The 19006-nt window shown below is 35.1% G+C and overlaps 1 protein-coding gene across 1 annotated transcript in view; it reads right to left on the bottom strand.

Annotated features, from left to right (window-relative positions):
* LOC148942640 (kynurenine aminotransferase-like) overlaps nt 1–11520 on the bottom strand; it is a 41430-nt gene extending 29910 nt beyond the window's left edge. The window contains exons 1-2 of the mRNA XM_089102149.1: nt 11279–11520; nt 2706–2855 (exon numbers count right to left, since the gene is read on the bottom strand). Of these exons, the coding sequence (XP_088958275.1) occupies nt 2706–2845 (140 nt within the window). The 5' untranslated portion in view covers nt 2846–2855; nt 11279–11520. The remainder of the gene's footprint in view (nt 1–2705; nt 2856–11278) is intronic.
* Nucleotides 11521–19006: the final 7486 nt, after the last annotated feature.

Raw genomic sequence — 19006 nt, 5'->3', positions numbered from 1 at the left:
GTAATTTCGATACGAAATTTGATACGGTAATTGTATTTTTTTCGAGGAAATGATTTGATTTGCTGCTTTGGCATCACTCTGTAACCAGTGGTAATGCATTGTGTTGATTTTGAGACTCAGTACTGTCCATATCTTTTGCAACAATTGGAATAAGCTCACAGTATTAAATGGAAAAATGAAGCTAAAAATGTAACTTCGCCTATCTTTGGAATTTGCTAAGGTGAGTAAAGCCCTGCGGATTATGTCAAGGAGACTCTCGGTGCATTAAGCAAGCTTTATAAGAATATTCTGTCGTAAAACTTAACGTATAATCACCTCTTGCAAGTAATTTAAAGACACCATTTAGTGAAATTTCCAATCAACATCAAAACTTCTAATAATAATAATAATAATAATTTATTTTTACCCTCTTTCGTTACATTAAAAAAAATGGGCTAAAGGAGTATAAAAAGAGAAAGAAGGGAAGAAGAACAAAACATAGAAAAACAGAAAAGCAACAGCCAAAAAAATGAAAGAACAAATACACAATAAAAACAACAATAATTAACAATTATACAGTTCAGTGACCTAAACATCTAATAAAGAAAGAAAAACAAGTAAAAAATTAAGTCAACACTAAGACACAGGAACTATCAGCCTACCCAATCGTATATAAAATTAATAAACAGAAAGTCTGATATTTTCTTACACTAGTCTTCAAAACGAGCCGATAGCCCCTCCGTCTTCACACATACATAAAAAACATGGTATTTTTACTAATGTACGAGTTCAAGAACCACAGAACTACTAGTAAAATATTTAGCATACTGGTAAAATTGTACCCTAATTTGTTGTTTTTTCTGTTATAGAGAACAGATTCCCAAACGGAATTATGAAAAACACAGAATATTTAAGTGTAGTTTTTTAATAAAATAGCCTGTAAAACCACCAAGATCGCTTTGGTTATTAATGGCAGGCTATAGCAACAGGCGTTAAAAGTGTTAGGCTTTAGATGTGCAGTAAGAATGGTCAATAGGTTTGTTCCTTCCCTTTAATGGCTCCCAGACCTGAAGCCAAGATATTCGGACTTCTATTATCATTAGTGGGAAAAACATTTTGGGATTTTTTTTTCTCACTGTCTTATCAACAAATTACACCCATTTTTATCGATTCTTAAATCAAAAGTTAGTGTAGTCTAAGAAAATTTCCATGGTATGCTTGTAAGTACATACACTGCTTCCATCTCTTTAGTCTGTCCAGATACTACTCGGCGTCTCTCTGGAAAATAATAGCTTACGAAGATGACGCCCTCCTCACTCGACAAAAATCTCTATCCTCCAAGTGCAGTTTTCAGACTAGGGACAAAAAGAAGTCGCTTGGGGTTAGATCCAACAAGTAAGGAAGGTGAAATTGTTCAAGCCATAAATACTAGATATATATAATGATAACCACTGAGGTGTGTGAAGAGTCATTGTCTTTGTGAAATCGATTTTTTTCTTCTAAATGTGGCCATTTCTCCACAATGTCTGCCTTCAGCTTGTCAAGTAATAATTCATGGTATGCTCTTGTAATGCCTTTTCCTGTTTGGAGATAATTGATTATAATTACTCGAAGGTTATAGCAAAAAAGAGGGATAATCATTCCTCAAAAAAAAAGAAAAAAGAAAGAAAAAAAAACAAACAGCATGTGCGGATAAATTTCATATACCTATATCTTCACTCAAGATGTGGCAAACATGTACTTTCGACATATTCCTAGCCTCTGCTATCTCTCCCACTTTAATTTGCTGGTCATATACTCCCATTTGATGAAATTTAGTGGCGCCACTGTCAGTCATTGCAGTTTTTGGATGTCCAAAACGTTCATTGTCTATCAAACAGGTAAGTCACGTTTAAATCAGCTGCCTAAAATTCAATGGTCGAAAATGATGGCGTAGACCAGTGCAAAGAATCAAACACACCTTCAATTTGTGTTGGCATATTGCTATTCTATGGCATATAGGCTGCATATGCCTCCCTGGCTTCAAACGTGTCGTATATGACTAGAGCTCACCGTTCTCAGTTATATAATAGCCTAACAGTTCATCACTTACTTGCCTTTGCTCCTGTTTGGTCTTTTTTTAATTGTGGTAAGAGAAAGCAAGTTTATCACCTTTAGTTTAAATTTGCAAAGTATTTAATGGAACTTCCAACTTGGACAAGTAACTCTTTCCTGCAAAGAAAGTATCAACTGGTAAACCCAGCTGGGGTTATTGAGAAGCGTATTTGTGATTTATCTACTGAATGCCAGAAGTCTTCAAATCTTTGGTCATTTCTGTTTATCCCTTGTTTGTAGTTGTGTGTGTTTTATTTCTGTTGTTTCTTTTTTTGTTTTTCTTGATTTTTACTCTGTCTTTCTCTGGGCTCTGCCCAGATTTTTTCGATGGCTTATAAATGAAATGATGATGATTCAAAAAAAATGTTTATGACAGCTTCAGACTTGTTCCTATCGATTTTTGCAAAAACTAACACATGAACTTACTGAAACAATTGTCATACAGTAACTACTCAACCAAAACAGCTAAAAATGTTGGTGAGTAACTGTCAATAGTTGTCCAACTGCACTTCCCAAACTTAATTGACAAGTTATGTTATCTTAATGTCAAGACCAGAGACTTATACCCCATATGGGCACCCATATGCAAGCCCATCAACATTTTATAAAAGTATTAAAAATTATCAACTAACCACACATTGGTCTCCAATCCTTTGTATTTATCAGCCAGTTTGAATTTACCTCCACTCATGCTTGATGATGATAGACTTGAGCAGGAAAGAATTCTTTGGCACTGGTTGATCTGAAGCAATTTAGTGAACCTTCTTAGCATATGTCAAAATCTAATGTAAATAAAACAAGAAAGTCATGAATACAGTAAGAAAATGCACATGGTAAGCTACTGCTGAACAAATTTCCCTGCAAACATACATTTCAAGCAAAATTTGCCAACAAGCCTATCATTTGTGCTAATAATACTTTTTGGTGCAAAATTCAATAAAAGCTCTCCATCTCCAAAAGAGACAGAGACTTCAATTTTTAATCTTCAATTTGAACTCATGATAAAAACAGATTCGCTTTTGGGTTTATTATTAAAAATAAACATAACTTATGAAGGTAACATGTCCAAATCGAATTTGCTACAAAAACATATTAAAAACAAATACTTAAATCTGAAAAAGCAAGATAGCAAGCTAGATTTTGATGATGCCTGACTAATAACTCTTACTCCCATTTTCTTCCAATCACCCAAAAAGTTTTTTTTAGCTGATTAGTTGAAAGAAAAAATAAACCTAAATGCTCATCTTATGCAATTCAGAAACTTCAGTTCTCTGTCCACCACCCACTATGCTGTTCATCTTATGGACAAAATATCTTAAACTTAAAAGACCTAATTCATGGCTCAATTTTATAGCACAAAGCTTATGAAAGGTGTTGACTCAATTAATCACAATACATTGATAGAGAAACTCTTAATCGAAATTAAAGTAAAACCCCTATCTAAGTAGAATGATTGTGTCTTTATTTCCATTTGAGTACAAATAGTTACATACGGTACTACTACTACTACTAACAACACACTGTAGCACCAAACCAACTACCAAAACATATATTCTGATGCTCTCCCAGTTTACAATGGTGTCACCAGAGAATCTTGTTAGGCCCAATTTTATTCCTTACAGTAATAAACATCCTTGAAATTAATTTTTTGGATGAATAGAAATTTGTTGGTGATATAGCTGTCTTGACAAACAAATTAAAAAAAAGAAGATCAAGAATGGTTTTTTTTTAAGGCCAACAGAACTACTGGACAAAAAAAAACACATATTTTTGGGAAGACAATCCCTTCCCTCCTTCAGCACTTTAAGAGAAAGTTAGAAAGAAACACGTTTACATTTTCTGAACAAAAAAATGAACAAAACAAACCAGATCAAAACAAACAACATGGAAATCAAACAGAAAAAAAACAGCAAAAACTCAAATTGGAAGATTTAAAAACGTATATCCTGGAAGTATATTCTGATCCCCTCTCAATTTACAATAAAGTGCCCCAAGGAACCCTCTTAGGTTCAGTTTTATTTCTTGCAATGATTAATAACCTTGGTATTGACTTGTCTGATAGACAGAAATTTGTTGGTGATCTAAAACCAAATGGATATCCTGGAAAAAGTATCAGGTGAAGCTCCCCCTAATAATATGACAGTCAACCTTTTAAAATCAACAATATTAACAATTAATTTCCCTAAGACTTCCCCTTCTTTTATCTGCCAATCCCCCCTGAGATGTTAATTAGCATGATGAAATTACTGGATGGTACCATCTCAAGCAACTTAATCCTTAACTGAAAGAGTGAAAAAAAAGGTTATACTAAATGCAGAGTGGGGTCTGTGACATCCCACTTTTTAAAAATTTGAGAAAAATACTGTTGTAAATTTATTGCAATTTCGCTAACAAAATATTCAGATATATCAGTTAGAAGCACTAAAACACAAAAATCATTCCACTATTCACATTTGGGGCATAGGAACTTGGCATGTTTCATACACAGACTATTTTGGCATGAACAGGCATACTTGGATTTTCTGTCTTTGATTAGGGAGTGAAAAAAATTCTTTTTTGGAAAGTTTTTTTTTTAATTAATGTCATACAAAATTAAACTTTTCTTTGTTATTTGTTTTCATGTATTTTAATTCTTCCAATTTTCCACTTTTTTGTATCTTTTCCATTTTCTTTTCATCTTGTTTGCTTTTATTGTTTGTTTTTTTTATTCACATTTTTGTTTAGTTTTTTTATTAATGTCATACAAAATCAAACTTTTCTTTGTTGTTTGGTTTTAAGGTATTTTAATTCTTCTATTTTTTAGTTTTATTTACTTTCATTTTAGTTTCTTTTTATGTTGTTTGCTTTTATTTGTTTTTTTTTTATTTACATTTTTGTTCAAAAATGTAAATGTGTTTTCTTTGTACTTTCTTTTGTCATAGGCTACTGAATAAGGGCAGTGTCTGTTCTCCTAAAATGCTTGCTTTGTTTTATCTAGTGTTTTCATTGGCCTTAAAAAACATTCTCAATCTACTTACCCTTATTTATTATTGTTTGTTCTTTTTTATGGTCGGCTAATGTGATTTACAAAATAACAGCTGTCTTAGAGATATGCTAAAAAAGAAGCTCAATAGGCATCCTAGAATAGATTTTAGATCCAACTGTTGCTAAAAACATGACACTTAAAGAGGCAATTAATGTGCAACAATGGGAACTAGAAGTGATATATTTGATACCCTAATCTCTCGTTAATGCTGGAGTGAGGACCATTATATGAAGTAAGGACTACTAAGACACCTTGGCATGTAAATTGCTCTCTTTGCTTATTGATTACTTACATCAAGGCAGTCAAAAGTTATTTGTTATACATGTACCCAATTTAACACTTATTCATAATTATCCTATCATTCTGTATTATTTTAATGAAATCTTAATTGTTAGTACTCAATTTAATAACAGTTACATTTCTTCTTCTTCTAAGTCACTGCAGGCGGGCTATTCAGTTGATACTATTTAGCCCTTTTCTTTTCGCTTCACTCTGTGGGCTACAGAGCTACTGTCTTGGTTGTCTCTTGTTTATTAGATATTCTCAGATATCTTTCAGTAGATCTTTTGACTCAAGGAGTTCGAATATAAGATGATAGATATCGATTTCTGTGCTCTGTGTACAGGTATAGTTGGCTAAGCTCTTGGCTGATAGTGAGAATTTGTGGTGTTTGAAGTATTTTAACAGTTTACAAAGCAAGGTATGTTGTGCAGACGTCAGCATATTACATTCAAATAGGCCATGGTCAATTGTTTCATTATTCATATTACAATGCCTGCAAAGAGGGGACAGGGGAATTGAACCACTTGAATTAGAAAGCTTATATGAGAATGCAAGGAAATTTAGTCCATTTGTTCCAGAACGAATTCTATGATAGATTTTAGAAAGATACTTATTGGGAAAGGGGGAAAGGATAGGATTAATCTTATTAAAATTAATATCTGATAGCCTCCATCAGAAAATATCTCTAATTGGGATTGGTCTCCCACTTGGCTGGTCAATATTTATAGCATTTTTAGCTATTTAATCAACCTGATGATTACCACTTATGCCAGAGTGGCTAGGAATATACTGAAAATAAGTTTTTATGCCACTTGAAGCAAGATTATCAATAATACTGAGACAATGATAAGTGTCAATGTCCAACTTATATTGTGGAGCTGAGGCCAGCAACTCAAGGCTTGATAAAGAGTCGGAATAGATGATAATATTATTCGAAATTGCAATCAAAGGTTGGTTTTGCTTAAGGTGTTCTAATGCCATGATTATGGCATTTAACACAGCAGACATTATAGATAAATTATTAAATAATCTCTCACCCATTGCAATTTTCAGGTGAGGAAGGAAAACACCACTTGCAACCTTCTCATTCATTTTTGACCCATCAACAAATATTTGGAAGTGATTTTTATAGGTAATTGTATTAAGTTCTGCAAATTATTTCTGGACAAAAGCAATTGGGGTTAAATCTTTATTCCATTTTGAAAATTCAGTATTTATTATGGGAAATGACCAATTCCATGGAGGGGATTGGGGGAAAGTAGGTGCAATAGAATTTGCAGGTACAGGGAACTTCTTTTGAATATTGGCATACTCATCTGCAATACCTCTATACATGGCTGGATTTCTTAACCAATTACGTAATGTGTGTGAGCTATTTGATTCAATTTTTGTTAGATGTTTTGTCAAGAGAAAGCTACGTCTCTCCCTTATTGTTGTTAATCCACCCTCCATAAGCAGAAACTTGGTGCTTGTGGGTTTCCTAAGACCAAATATGAGACGTATTATATCATTTTGTGTTGTTTAAATTTTTTGCATCTGGGTCTTTGCACATGCACGATAGATGATGAGCCCATAGTCAATATGGGGTCTTATATATGATTTATAAAACTGGAGTAAGGTTTTCTCCTTACAACCCCAGGGTGTGGAAAGAAGTCTTATTAGTATATTTGCTTTTCTATAGCATTTTCTTATTGTGTTTGAAATGTGGAGGTGGAAATTAAGTTTTTGGTCAAGCATTAGACCTAGGTAATTAATATTATTATCTTCTGGTATAGTTGTTTTATTTAGAGTTAGTTTTGCATTAACATGGTTTCGCTTCTGGTGAAATTGGATTATTTTTGACTAGGTAGGTGCAATGGGTAAATCTGAATGTTGAGAGAATTTTTCGAACTGGAAAAGTGACTTTAGCAGATTTTACTGGGCTGTCTCAAAGGTGTTGCCAGATGACCATAGCACCAGATCATCAGCATATTGTAGATTCGTGTGGGGTAGGTTCATGTCCCAGAGATATAGGGCAAAGAGGAGGCAACTGAGGACTGCTCCTTGAGGTAGGCCTTTGGTTATTGTCTTTTGGGGTGAAGAGGCTGAACCAACACAAACGATGAAACTTCGCACTTCTATGAACGATTTAATAAAGGTTACTAGCTTAGGGGGTACTCCAAGGTTTGCAAGTTTATTTCAAAGGATTTGGTGGTTCACATTATCATATGCCCCTTCAAAATCTAGGAAAGCTCCCACTAGGACATTATTTTTTTAGAAAGTTATATTTATTGGATTTGTTAGCAAAATGAAAACATCTGTTGAGGAGTGGTGTTTCCTGAATCCAGTTTGAGTGTGTGGGATCATATTATTTTTTTCAACAAACCAGAGGAGTCTTTGATATATCATTTTCTTCATTATTTTCCCCATCACAGGTGTAATCATTATGGGCCTATAAGACTCAGGGTTATCTTTTGGTGTATTTTTCTTTAGGATTGGTAGGAGGGACGAACATTTCCATATATTGGGGAACCTAGAAGATGCCCAAGCATGATTATAACAATTTAGCAATTCTTGTTTGTATGAAGGTGTGAGATTCTTTATCCATGTAGGGTGTATATTGTCATAGCTGCTGCTAGTTTTGGTCCTAATATGATGTATTGCATTATTCAATTCCTGGATTGAAAATGGATTGGTTATGTACTCAGATCCTGGGCGTGGTTGGTAACTTGGGTTCATAGGAATTGTGGACAGTTTGCTTTGATTATTTGATGTTAGCTTATTAACAAAAATAGTTGCAAAGTAGGTTAGCTTTACCATTATCATTGTCATAATGGGTATTATTATGTATAAGCTCATACAGGAGTGCCGGTTGAGGAAGTCTTAATTTCCCACAGATGTGGCTTATGAATTTATGTATAATTGGCTCATGAGTTTCTCTGGAGAAATTATTTGCAAAATTATTCCAGTATTTATATTTAGCATCTATTATTGTCCTTTTTAGATTAGATTCTGCTAGTAATTTTTTTAAGTATGTAATAGGTGATGGTTTTTTTATGAATTCTGTCCTAGCTGCCTTTTTTATCCTCCATTTATTTAGGCACTCATTTGTCCACCATGCTTTAGGACATTTGTTGCTAGGGAATGTTTTCTTAGGTGTTGTCTTGGGGATAGCATCATTAGCTGTATTTACTAGTAAAGACTGTCAAGGTCGTAATCAGTCAATCGTAGCTGTCTTAACTGTTAAAGTGTTAAGAAATGCCATGAACATGTTGAGTGAAACTTGTAATTTCATCATTTAGCTTATTTTGGAACATAGACCAATTTGCTTTAGTGTTGAGAGTGTTGAGAGCACTGGACTCTCTCTGTAAAGGAAACATTTTAATAACAGACTAATAGTACCATAATAGTACCATTATATTCCTTATTCAAAACTCATTCCAAATACAATTTTATCTACTGTGACAACCTTATCTAATCCCTTCCCTCAATAGGGTCAGATGTAATCCTAGATTAAACACATAACTTCACAAGAATACACTAATATACCAGAATTTTTTATAGGAATTCTGGCAAATCTCCCCAGTGTAAGATTTCCCTTGGAAAGTTCAGCCCCAGAAGTTCCCCTCTACACAGAAAATTATCCCCACAGAAACCCATCCCATGCAGAATCATTTCTCCAAAAATTGTCTACATACTTCCCAATAACAAATACTATACATAAACAATAGGCAAATTCTACAACTTAAAGACCTATCCCCAGGGGCTACGGGGGAGGGTATGTTGTTTCCAAATGCATAATTTTGTGTACTTTTCAACTATGCTAAACAAAATGGTTATCTCAAAATTTTGATTAGATGATTTCAGGAAGAAAGGGGGCACAGGAGAGGGCTATTTTGGGCAATCTTTTTGGTCACTCAAAAAGGGCACTAGAGCTTTTAATCTCCATTCAAATGAACCCTCTCCCAATATTCTAGGACCATTGGTTTGATATAATCACCCCTGGGAAAAGAAATTACCATGTCTGTGATCTTTCTTCTGACAAAAAATACAAAATTCCACATTTTGCAGATAGGGAGCTTGAAACCCCTACACTAGGATGCTCAGGAGTGCTTAATCTGTTGGTGTGATTTTCATTAAAATCATATCTAATGGTGTGTAAAATAACAATCTGACTAAAATATATAATAGAATCACACATGATAACAAAAATCACACACAAACTAAACAAGGAGCAACATGGATAAACAGTAACCAGAAATTTAAAAAACAAAATTTTGATATCAATAGATATATCAAAAGAATTGGCTTATTATGCTACCCCTTAGGCCTATAGGTCAAGAAATCTTATCAAAAATCACATCATCATATTGAGCAGTTTTGTGATACAGATTTTGGGCTGGTCTTTCTTAGTATCATCATATTGAGCAGTTTTGTGATACAGATTCTGGGCTGGTCTTTCTTAGTATTAATACACTCTCTAAAACTAGTGGAGGTATAACACATAGACATGGTATGAGCAAGTTGCAGTGGCTAACATGGCCTTTATCTACTCCTGAATGGGCTACTGTTAGTCTTTCAAGCCAGGAATTTAGTAACAAGTAAGTAACAATGTTTAGAGCAATAGGCTAAAAGTGTTAAAAAAATTGATATGGCTTAAAAATGTAGTTAAATAACAGGAGCTGCATTTTAAAAACTTAAACCAGAGGAAAAGAAACTGAAAATTAAGGTATAATGTTGTTTTGTCAAAATTCATAGCCTAGGTATAAATCTCTCCAGTAGGCAAGGGAAATTTCTAAGATAGAGAAATCAGAAGAAGGTTAAACATAGTATCTTGGCAATGCCTTTCCAGAGTCTGTTTTTGGCACTCAATTTATTAGCTTACTGGAAGTTTTATTGGTAAATTTCTAGGTGGCCCTATAATTTAGCTAAGATGAAAGTGAAAACATCATTTGATGATTTTTTATGCTCCTTCATAATTCAATAATTGTTTCTGGTGCAAATTGCATCTTGAGCCCTTAAAGGGGCCCTGAAGGTATTTTGTATGAATTATGAAAGACCATAAAAAAGCATCAAATGATGTTTTCACTTTCATCCTAGCTAAATTATATGGCCCACTTCAAATTTACCAGTAAATTTACCTTACCCCACCATCCCCTAATGTGTAAATATATACCTTGAATTGGAATATACCCTGAACTGTTGAGTTTCAAATCACAAAATTAAGCACTATTTTTGTTGACAGCATTTGAAAAACTTGAAACAGAAGGAAAACAGTTTGAATTGAAAATCAAGTATTTTGCAGGTTAGGTTGTGCTAGGTTATAACTTCTTTGTGTGGTTACCAAAATGAAATACCTCTGGGCCCTTTTAAGGGCTCAAAATGCAATTTGCACCAGAAGCAATTATTATATTATGAAAGAGCATAAAAAAAGCATCAAATGATGTTTTCACTTTCACACTAGCTAAATTATAGGGCCACCTAGAAATTTACCATTCTATTTTCCTAACCTAATCACTTTCCAAGATGGCAAAAAGTAGCTGATCTAGAATTTTACACACTAGGCAAAAATATTTCAATTTGTAGGCTAGCCTGATTCTTCACAAATGGTAATTATTAGTTTCATTAGTTTACTAGTAAATATTATCATGAATACAAATTCTTATGAAGTTTCAAAAGAGCAAGAAACCCCTTAAAATGAGGCCATTTTTGAGGGGTTTCAAAAATAAGTACCCCTTCAACTAGCCTAGAACTTTATCAGAAAGTTTCCCTACCCTAGATTGTTGTCAATCAATCCTAACTGGCTTAGACCCAACCATGAACCAATTTTTGGAATGTTTTGTTTTCCTAATCTAACCCCTTTCTAAGATAGCCAAAAGTAGCTCAAGTAGAATTTTAGAGAAAACTTTCATAACAAACCTTTGATTATTCTCTTGTATCAGCAGAGAAAATAGGCTAGGCTATATAAAAAAGGCCTTAGCTAAAGTTCGGCCTGGATCTTGTTTCTTTCTAAGTTTAACTGCTTTTAACAAGAGTAGATTCCTTGTTCTGCCTAAACTGAACTAAAAACGGTTTCCAGATGTAAACTCCAGATAAAATTCCAAGAGTAGCTGCTAAAACTATAGAAAATTTGCTCAAGCCCCTAGGACGCTTGATTCGCATTTTTCTGCTACTTCTTCAATTTTTAAATATTTAATCAGGGAAATACCACGGCTGCTCAGCTTAAAAAGACAAAAGTACCAAATGAGCGAAAAAGAGGGATTTTTCGCACTGACATGAGGACTGTAATGAAAATTACCCCACGGGCCTATACTGCACTATAAAAATAGAGAGGTTAGGTTTTAGTCATACCTCAAAACTGCCTGTGATGATGATAATACATGTTGTACGACACCTTGGCCATGTTACTAAATGGTTGGTTTATTCAAATGATTAAATAGAAAAAACAAGTTTTTTTTAGCTGAAAGTAAGGAGCAACATTAAAACTTAAAACGAACAGCAATGATTATGTATATGAGGGGGTTCTTATATTGCCTAGGGTTTCCCTAGTCAATACCACGCTCTTTACGCTAAAGTTCGAATCACAAGCCCCTGAATCACAAAGGCCGTTTAATTAGAATAGATAGCTCTTTTGAAAATACTAAAACAAAACTTTAGCGTAAAGAGCGAGGTAGTGACTAGGGGGCGAACACCCTCATATACGTAATAATTAATGTTCGTTTTAAGTTTAAATGTTGCTCCTTACTTTCAGTTGAAAAAACTTGCTTTTTTGTTTAATTTCTGATTGTTTTTAAATAATGCGGGAAAATCCAGCGCCCCCTTCATAGAAAATTCCTTCCCCGAAGGAAAAATTCTCAATGGAAAGATCCTCCCACGCAACCCCCTCCTCTGACCCCTCCCCCACCAGAAAAAATACCTCCTGAAAACATCTGTACACTTCCCAATAACCAATAATATATGTAAACAATGGGCAAACTTCATAACTTGCAGCCCTTCCCCCGGGAACTGTGGGGGATTAAGTCATCCTCAAAGACATATTTATTAGATTTTTGACTAGGCTGAACAAAATTGTTATCTCAAAATTCTGATCGGTAGACTTCGGGAAAACAATGTGCGTGGTAGGGGCCAAGTTGCCTTCCAGTTTTTTTGGTCACTTAAAAAGGGCACTAGAACTTTTAATTTTATTTTAAACTTTTAATTCCACAACTCCGATTTTGTTTAACTACTGTATTGACTGTGTACTTGAGAATGCACTATCCTCTCATCCAAAAGTTCATATTGGATAGAAAACATCACTTACATACCTTGAATACGCTAATGATGTCGGAATCATCTTAGAACCCAGAGAAAACCCAAACTATGCACCATAATGTGGTGACCTAGGCGGATCACTTTGGCTTAAATGTCAGTACAGGGTAAACAAAATTTACATTAATAAATCATACTGATCATCTTTCGCTAAGTCAAGTACAGTTGAGTCATGTCGGCAATTTTACATACCTTCGCTCACAGATTTGTTTTGATGGATCTTGAGACGTCGATATTCAACATGTTATTCAAATGTATCAATATTCAAATGTGTGGCATCAAGCAATGCGTTGCCATCACGATCAAGGAGTGTCGACTAAAATTGTAAGGCCATGTCTTACGGAGACCTCAAGAGTACTTGCCTCACCGAATCCTTTTAGCTGTGACCGTCAGTTCATAGAAGAGACGCCAAGGAGGACAGTAAAAAAATTGGTGGAACTTGGTTATATCAGATCTTGAATCTATTGCTAGATTCAGAAAGTTTGGTCACAGATGGACAACCTAATGGCTCCCAATTCCAAAGCAGCTGGCTGCAGAACGAACTACATGGTCCAAACAGGTCTTGAAGATCCTTAATGCTGGGTAAGGTGGAATCACCTGATTCTCGCCACGAGTGCAAGTAGTAATGTGAAATCAGCACTTTACAATATTTATTAGACAATCGTGGGGTTGAAACGAATTACTAATAAAAAAATTGGATTGTTTCAGATGTTATATTCAGTCCTCTTGAATCAGAGGCAAAACTATAGCATGTCCTATAGTAAAGGCCATACGGCTTCAATATTTTATTTTTATTTTTTTGGCCGAGGCAGTTACTATGGAAAGGATGGTCAAATAAGCTTTGGAGGGGATCATTCTATCGGAATTTTTAGTGCCGTTCTTAAGAGTCAAAAGTGATCAGAGGGCAGCTAGCCTCACCCACGGCCTCTTTTCTCCAAATGTATCCTATCGAAATTTTGAGATAGCATTTTGTTCGAATAGTTCAAAGATCATATAACAATGCCTCCGGGTTTCACACCCCCCCCAGAACCCGGGGTAAGAACTATAAGTTATGTGCCGGGGGCATATAAGGTTATTATGGGAGTATAAAGTAAGTTTGAATGCACTAGACCCCAAAGGTTCAAGGCGGCGGTGCTGATTTTGTTTTCGTAACCCTTCAGCCAGGAAGTGCAAGGGAAATCCCCATTGTAGAGTGGTTTGAAGGGTGGCCATAAAACGTTCACACTAACATGGAGGGGGGCTCACACTCACGCGCCTTCACTCACCCACTCACACTCAATATCGCAAGAGTTTTTCATGGTTTAATAGAAATATTCCAATGCAGCCATTGAGCCATTGTGATGCAAAGAATTGACGCAAAAAATGGAGGAAATTTGACAGATTGCTCAAAAGCAACCGTTTTTGCGTGAAACCACCTCAGTGAGAACCCAGGGTTAGACCCACGTGATTTTATAAGGGACGATAAAGGTCTTAGGCAAAATGATAAAAATATAATACAATAGTCCAACTAAGCAATTTTTTGGCAGTTGACAAATCCGATGCTTGTAGACAGATAAAACATTCAAGGCTTTAAAGCCACAAAGGCCATGGCTACAAAATGGAACAAAAAGAATTACAACAGAAAACAATGACAGAATCAAGCAAACTTGCCATTTGATATATTTTTGTGTTTTTGTCAGCTTAAATACAGACTTAAGGTAAATCCTTCTTCATGTCTATAATTTTAATAAAATGCTTGAAACAAGGCAACGGGAAGGCTAATTTTGATTCTTGTTTGTTTAAGTCAGCAACTTTGAAAATGTGTTTGAAATAAGCTGAGCATGCAAAACCAACAAACAATATAGCAAATACTTGACTTGCTTTTATGCAGCCCAACAGGATGATATTAAGCTAAATCCTTGCCTTGACCTTAGTTCCGTTATGATGTCTATTAGCAAGTATTTGTTACCTCACACACCCTGAACTGTTGTTGTATAGTAACTTTTAGGTTATCATTATTCAGTATTCATTGGAGTTCAAAGCATAATGACGTAGTGTGGTTTACATTGCAATCTCAAAACCAGTTTCCTACTGAAGCATCGTGACCTATTGAATGAAATTGGATACGTGTTTATGGATGTGTCAACCTGATTGCTAAAGAAGTTTTCCTTTTAATTAATAAAGGACTTGGACATTGAAGAAATTGGATACGATTTTTTGTATGTGTGGAGTTGATTGCCCGAGGAATTTTGTTTTATTGTTAGAGGACTTGATTGCAGTGATAATAATGCCTAATGTTCTAAGTCCCAGAATTAAATTTCTAGTGTTTAACAAGTGTATTCCAAATTAATACGGAGAAGAAGACTGGGTTTTCTTATTTTTTGGATTTTAGATCTTCCAGGATCGCCTTTATCACAACTAGAGAGAAGAGTATTTTTATGAATCTAAAATATTTCTCAGATGTGAGAACATATGGTTTCTTGTAGTAGTATCTGTACAAGTTAATGGTCAATTGTGAACTCTGTTAATTGGACACTTGTGAACTTAGAAAAAAGATAATTTTCTGCTTTAACCAGACGTGAAATAAGACATTTGGACTGATTTGAATTTACTGCATTGGGATTCCTGAATGCCGTCAATTCCTGATTGTCTCTGCTGCCGTGGGCCTGCCCTATTAAAGATAATTTGATTTTCTATTTTGTTGTAATAGCTTGAGAAATGTCAAAATTTAAGAAATTTCAGCTTTTGATGACGACTTAGTATCTTCAAAAACTGAAGCTGGAGATACGAAGAATAGTCTTAATCCCTGTAAGCAAAATCACCATGATATAAGATAACTGAAAGGAATGTTGGAAGTCCATTTAAAGAGGTCTTGCAAAACCCAGATTTTTATAAAAAAATTCTAAAAGTTACGCGTCTCTGAACGATATTCCTTCCGAGCAGTCTACCGAAAATTTACTCGCAAGATCGTTGTAACTGAGGAGGAAGTTACAAAAACAAAAGAGTTAACGATGAGTACGATTTCAAAACTAGTTCTGGATAAATGCAGTAGGGACCAACTACTCAAAACTCTATCGAGACTATTGTGAGTGAAGCCCCCGATTCCGCGTAGACAACTTATCCCAGTCAAGAAAGAGGCCGTCAAGGAGCTGTCACCTCTCCCGACCTCCTTAATAACTATGTTCTGGAAGCACAAGATTTGTTCCCTAGTTCGCTGATTTTGTCTTCTGTAAACCTTTCCTTGATATGCTATGCTTACGACATCCTAAACCTTAGTTGAACCCTTCAACGTATCACGGAAAGTTTTGGAATCCTTGAGGCTGAATATCAGAAAATTGGGCTTGAATTCAACTCCTTCAAATCTGATAGTGTCCTGTTTAACTGGAAAACAAATTCCTCTGCCCCTTCCATCACGCTTGGATCTAGCTCTGTTCGACCTATAGATCACTTTATGTATTTATATCTGCCCGTTGCTTCTTCTATCCGACTCACCCGAAAACTTCTTCTTGAACAAATCAGACGTAGAATCTCAGCAGCTTACGCTTCCATTGTACCTTGTAAACTTCGATTCAACCGACATCTTTTAGAAAGTCTTTATAATGCTGTTACCCTTCCCCATATCCTCTACACCGCACCCTTCTGGAAACTCCTAACTAAAACTCACAAGAGTAAAATTCGATCCATGTTCTTTCGTTTCGCCAAATATAAGCTTCATCTGCTTCCGTGATATAGAAATTCGCTCGCTATTGCTAAATTCAAGTTTGTTGACCCAGAGGTTGCCGTCGTCATACTGATAGCAAAACATAATCGAACAATTGATGGGAATTTAAATGATTGGTCCCACATTCTTAAGCAGTGATATATTGTCTTTTTTCCTATGGTCCGTCGTGTTGTGTTTTTTAATTGTGACGGATTTTTCAATAATTTTTAATTCTTGTATGATTGTTTAACGTTACTGTTCTGCAGCATATACAGTAGGTCGCGCCATGTTGAAGATTTCTTTTTGTTTTTCGCACATATATTATATAAATTAGATAGTGCTGTTATCGTTTTTCAACTTATCGCTTTTGGCTCCCACCTTGGACCCGAAAATCGTTTGCGTTTATTTGTTATAGTATAATTGATTCATGTATTGCAATATTGACAATTATTGTGAATTTTAACGATTTATTTTGTCACGCCACTGGAGCCACATCTTGCAGTGGTAAGATAATGGGCATATTAGATAGTAAACGTTTGTGTTTATACTCTTTCACTTAGAAGTCTTTTTCTTTTTATTCTGGTTTCTTTCGTGTATTTGCTTGTCTTGTATTTCGTGAAGTGTCTAATTGCCGTCTTTATTATTTTGCTATTTTGTTTTCTCTAACTGCTCCGTCTTGTTACTTTTGTATGAAGGGTTTTCAAATAAATAAATTAATAAATATACTCCTCAGTGTTTCTTTAATTTAATATCAATCTTGAACAATCATTGGTATATTTAAAGAATTTTAAAGGCCTAATTGAAAATTTAGAGACTCGAGTTGCAAAGCTTGAGGTAAAAATTGATTATTATGAGCAAGAAAAACAGCTTGGAGCTCTTGTTTTTCACGGGGTTAAGCAACAGCCGAGTGCCGATCTGAATTCCACCATTCTAAATAGAGCATTGCAAAAGATGGGACTTTCAAGTGTCCCTGAACGTGATTTTTTCTTAGTTTATAGGTTGAGATTGAACTTTTCGGGATTAGAAAATGATAAAGTTGCCCCAGTTTTTGTAAATTTTCTACTTTTGAAACTGTAGCGTTCACAAGCAAATCAAAATTATGACTCCCATTTTAAGCCCAGATAGGACAAAGATGGTATCCCTCTCTCTCATGTCGGAGGAGTGGCTTTTTTTGTAAGTCTACCCTCCCAAATCGGATTCTTTCCTTTTCTGAAATAAAGGACGACTCCAAAACCGAAGTTCTATGGCTCTGGACCAGACCCAAGAACCTCCCAAAAGAAGTATCTTGTATTTTGTTTGTATTATTTATTACCCTCCTCGTATCGGGTTTAAGAAGGAGCTGACGGCATATCTGCAACTTTATACTGACAGAATTCGCTGCAAGTAGCCTTATGCTGCAATTACATTACGTGGTGATTTTAATGACCTAGACCAAAAGTGGCTTAGATCTGCTCTTAATCTTGATCAAGTGGTTAAGTCACCTACATGCGGTGATAAAATTCTAGACTTGATTTTTATCAACGTTGAAGATTACTACTGTGTCTCCGAAATAGCCCCTCTTTTTGGGGCAAGTGACCATCTATGCATCTTTTGGAGCCCTTTATCATCCTTTCCCCCAAAACAATTGATAAGTTATTTATATAGACCCATTACTGACGAAAACGCCCATTTCAAAGTAAAACTTAGCTCCAAGTCTTGTGCCAATATCCTGTGTCTGGTAAATGTTTTGCAGTTCATATTATTTACTTAAGAATCAAGTAAACATACGACTCGATGCCTTTTTTATGCTCTTTCCAAACATAGTAATAATTTTTGTCGCAAAATGAATTGGTATATATTGGGTGGGGGTAAAAAAAATGTGACAGAAATGATTATTATAAACGTAAAGAGCATAAAACAAGGCATCGAGTGGTATGTTCATTTTCTTCATAAGTCAATAATATGAACTGCGAAATATTTACCCTTTGTCTTACCAATGGTTATTAAATGGTATCTAAGTTTTCAGCTGAACTTTTCCAGTTATATTGTGACACCTTTCCAGTAAAAAAAGTTACTCGCAAATCTAATTGTAAATCGTTGATAAATAAAAAAATTGTGCCTAATAAATAAACGTGATAAACTCTAAGGAAGGATTTTTCCAAGAATCTCGAAAACTTCGAAACATTGTTGTTAGTGAAATCCATAAAGCAATAAAGGAGCATGGTGCTCACATGCTCAATAAGTTATTGTATTCTAACCCCAGGAAATGCCATAAGTGTCCAAGATCTTATGGGAAAGGTCTGTCCAAAGTTTTTCTTACTGGATAGTGATGGTGACCCAGTGAGTGCGGATATCATAAATAATCATTTTGCTTCAATTTGTAAAATTCACTCGCCACTCCAACATATGCCGGCCAGCAGTGAAGTGAGTGATATTCCTATGATTGAAATACATCAGACCCAACTTAAACTCAAAAATCTTGACACAAATATACAGTTTTTTGCTACGGCGATCATTCTGAGCACCATGTGGCAGAGCCTGATTTGAAATTACTTTCGGATAACCATAGTGCTCGCGAAAGAACGGAAAAAGATATTAGTAAAGCATTTACCGAATTAGATTCGTTTCAAGACATTTGTAAATCGTCATCACCTACTTATCTAGCATTAAACCCAGTGAGC

Source organism: Artemia sp. Qi Xiang Cuo, chromosome 16 (assembly GCF_049724085.1).
Source record: "Artemia sp. Qi Xiang Cuo chromosome 16, ASM4972408v1, whole genome shotgun sequence".
Classification (NCBI taxonomy): domain Eukaryota; kingdom Metazoa; phylum Arthropoda; class Branchiopoda; order Anostraca; family Artemiidae; genus Artemia; species Artemia sp. Qi Xiang Cuo.
The sequence above is the reverse complement of the archived record's forward strand: the minus strand, read 5'-3'. Positions and strand labels throughout refer to the sequence as shown.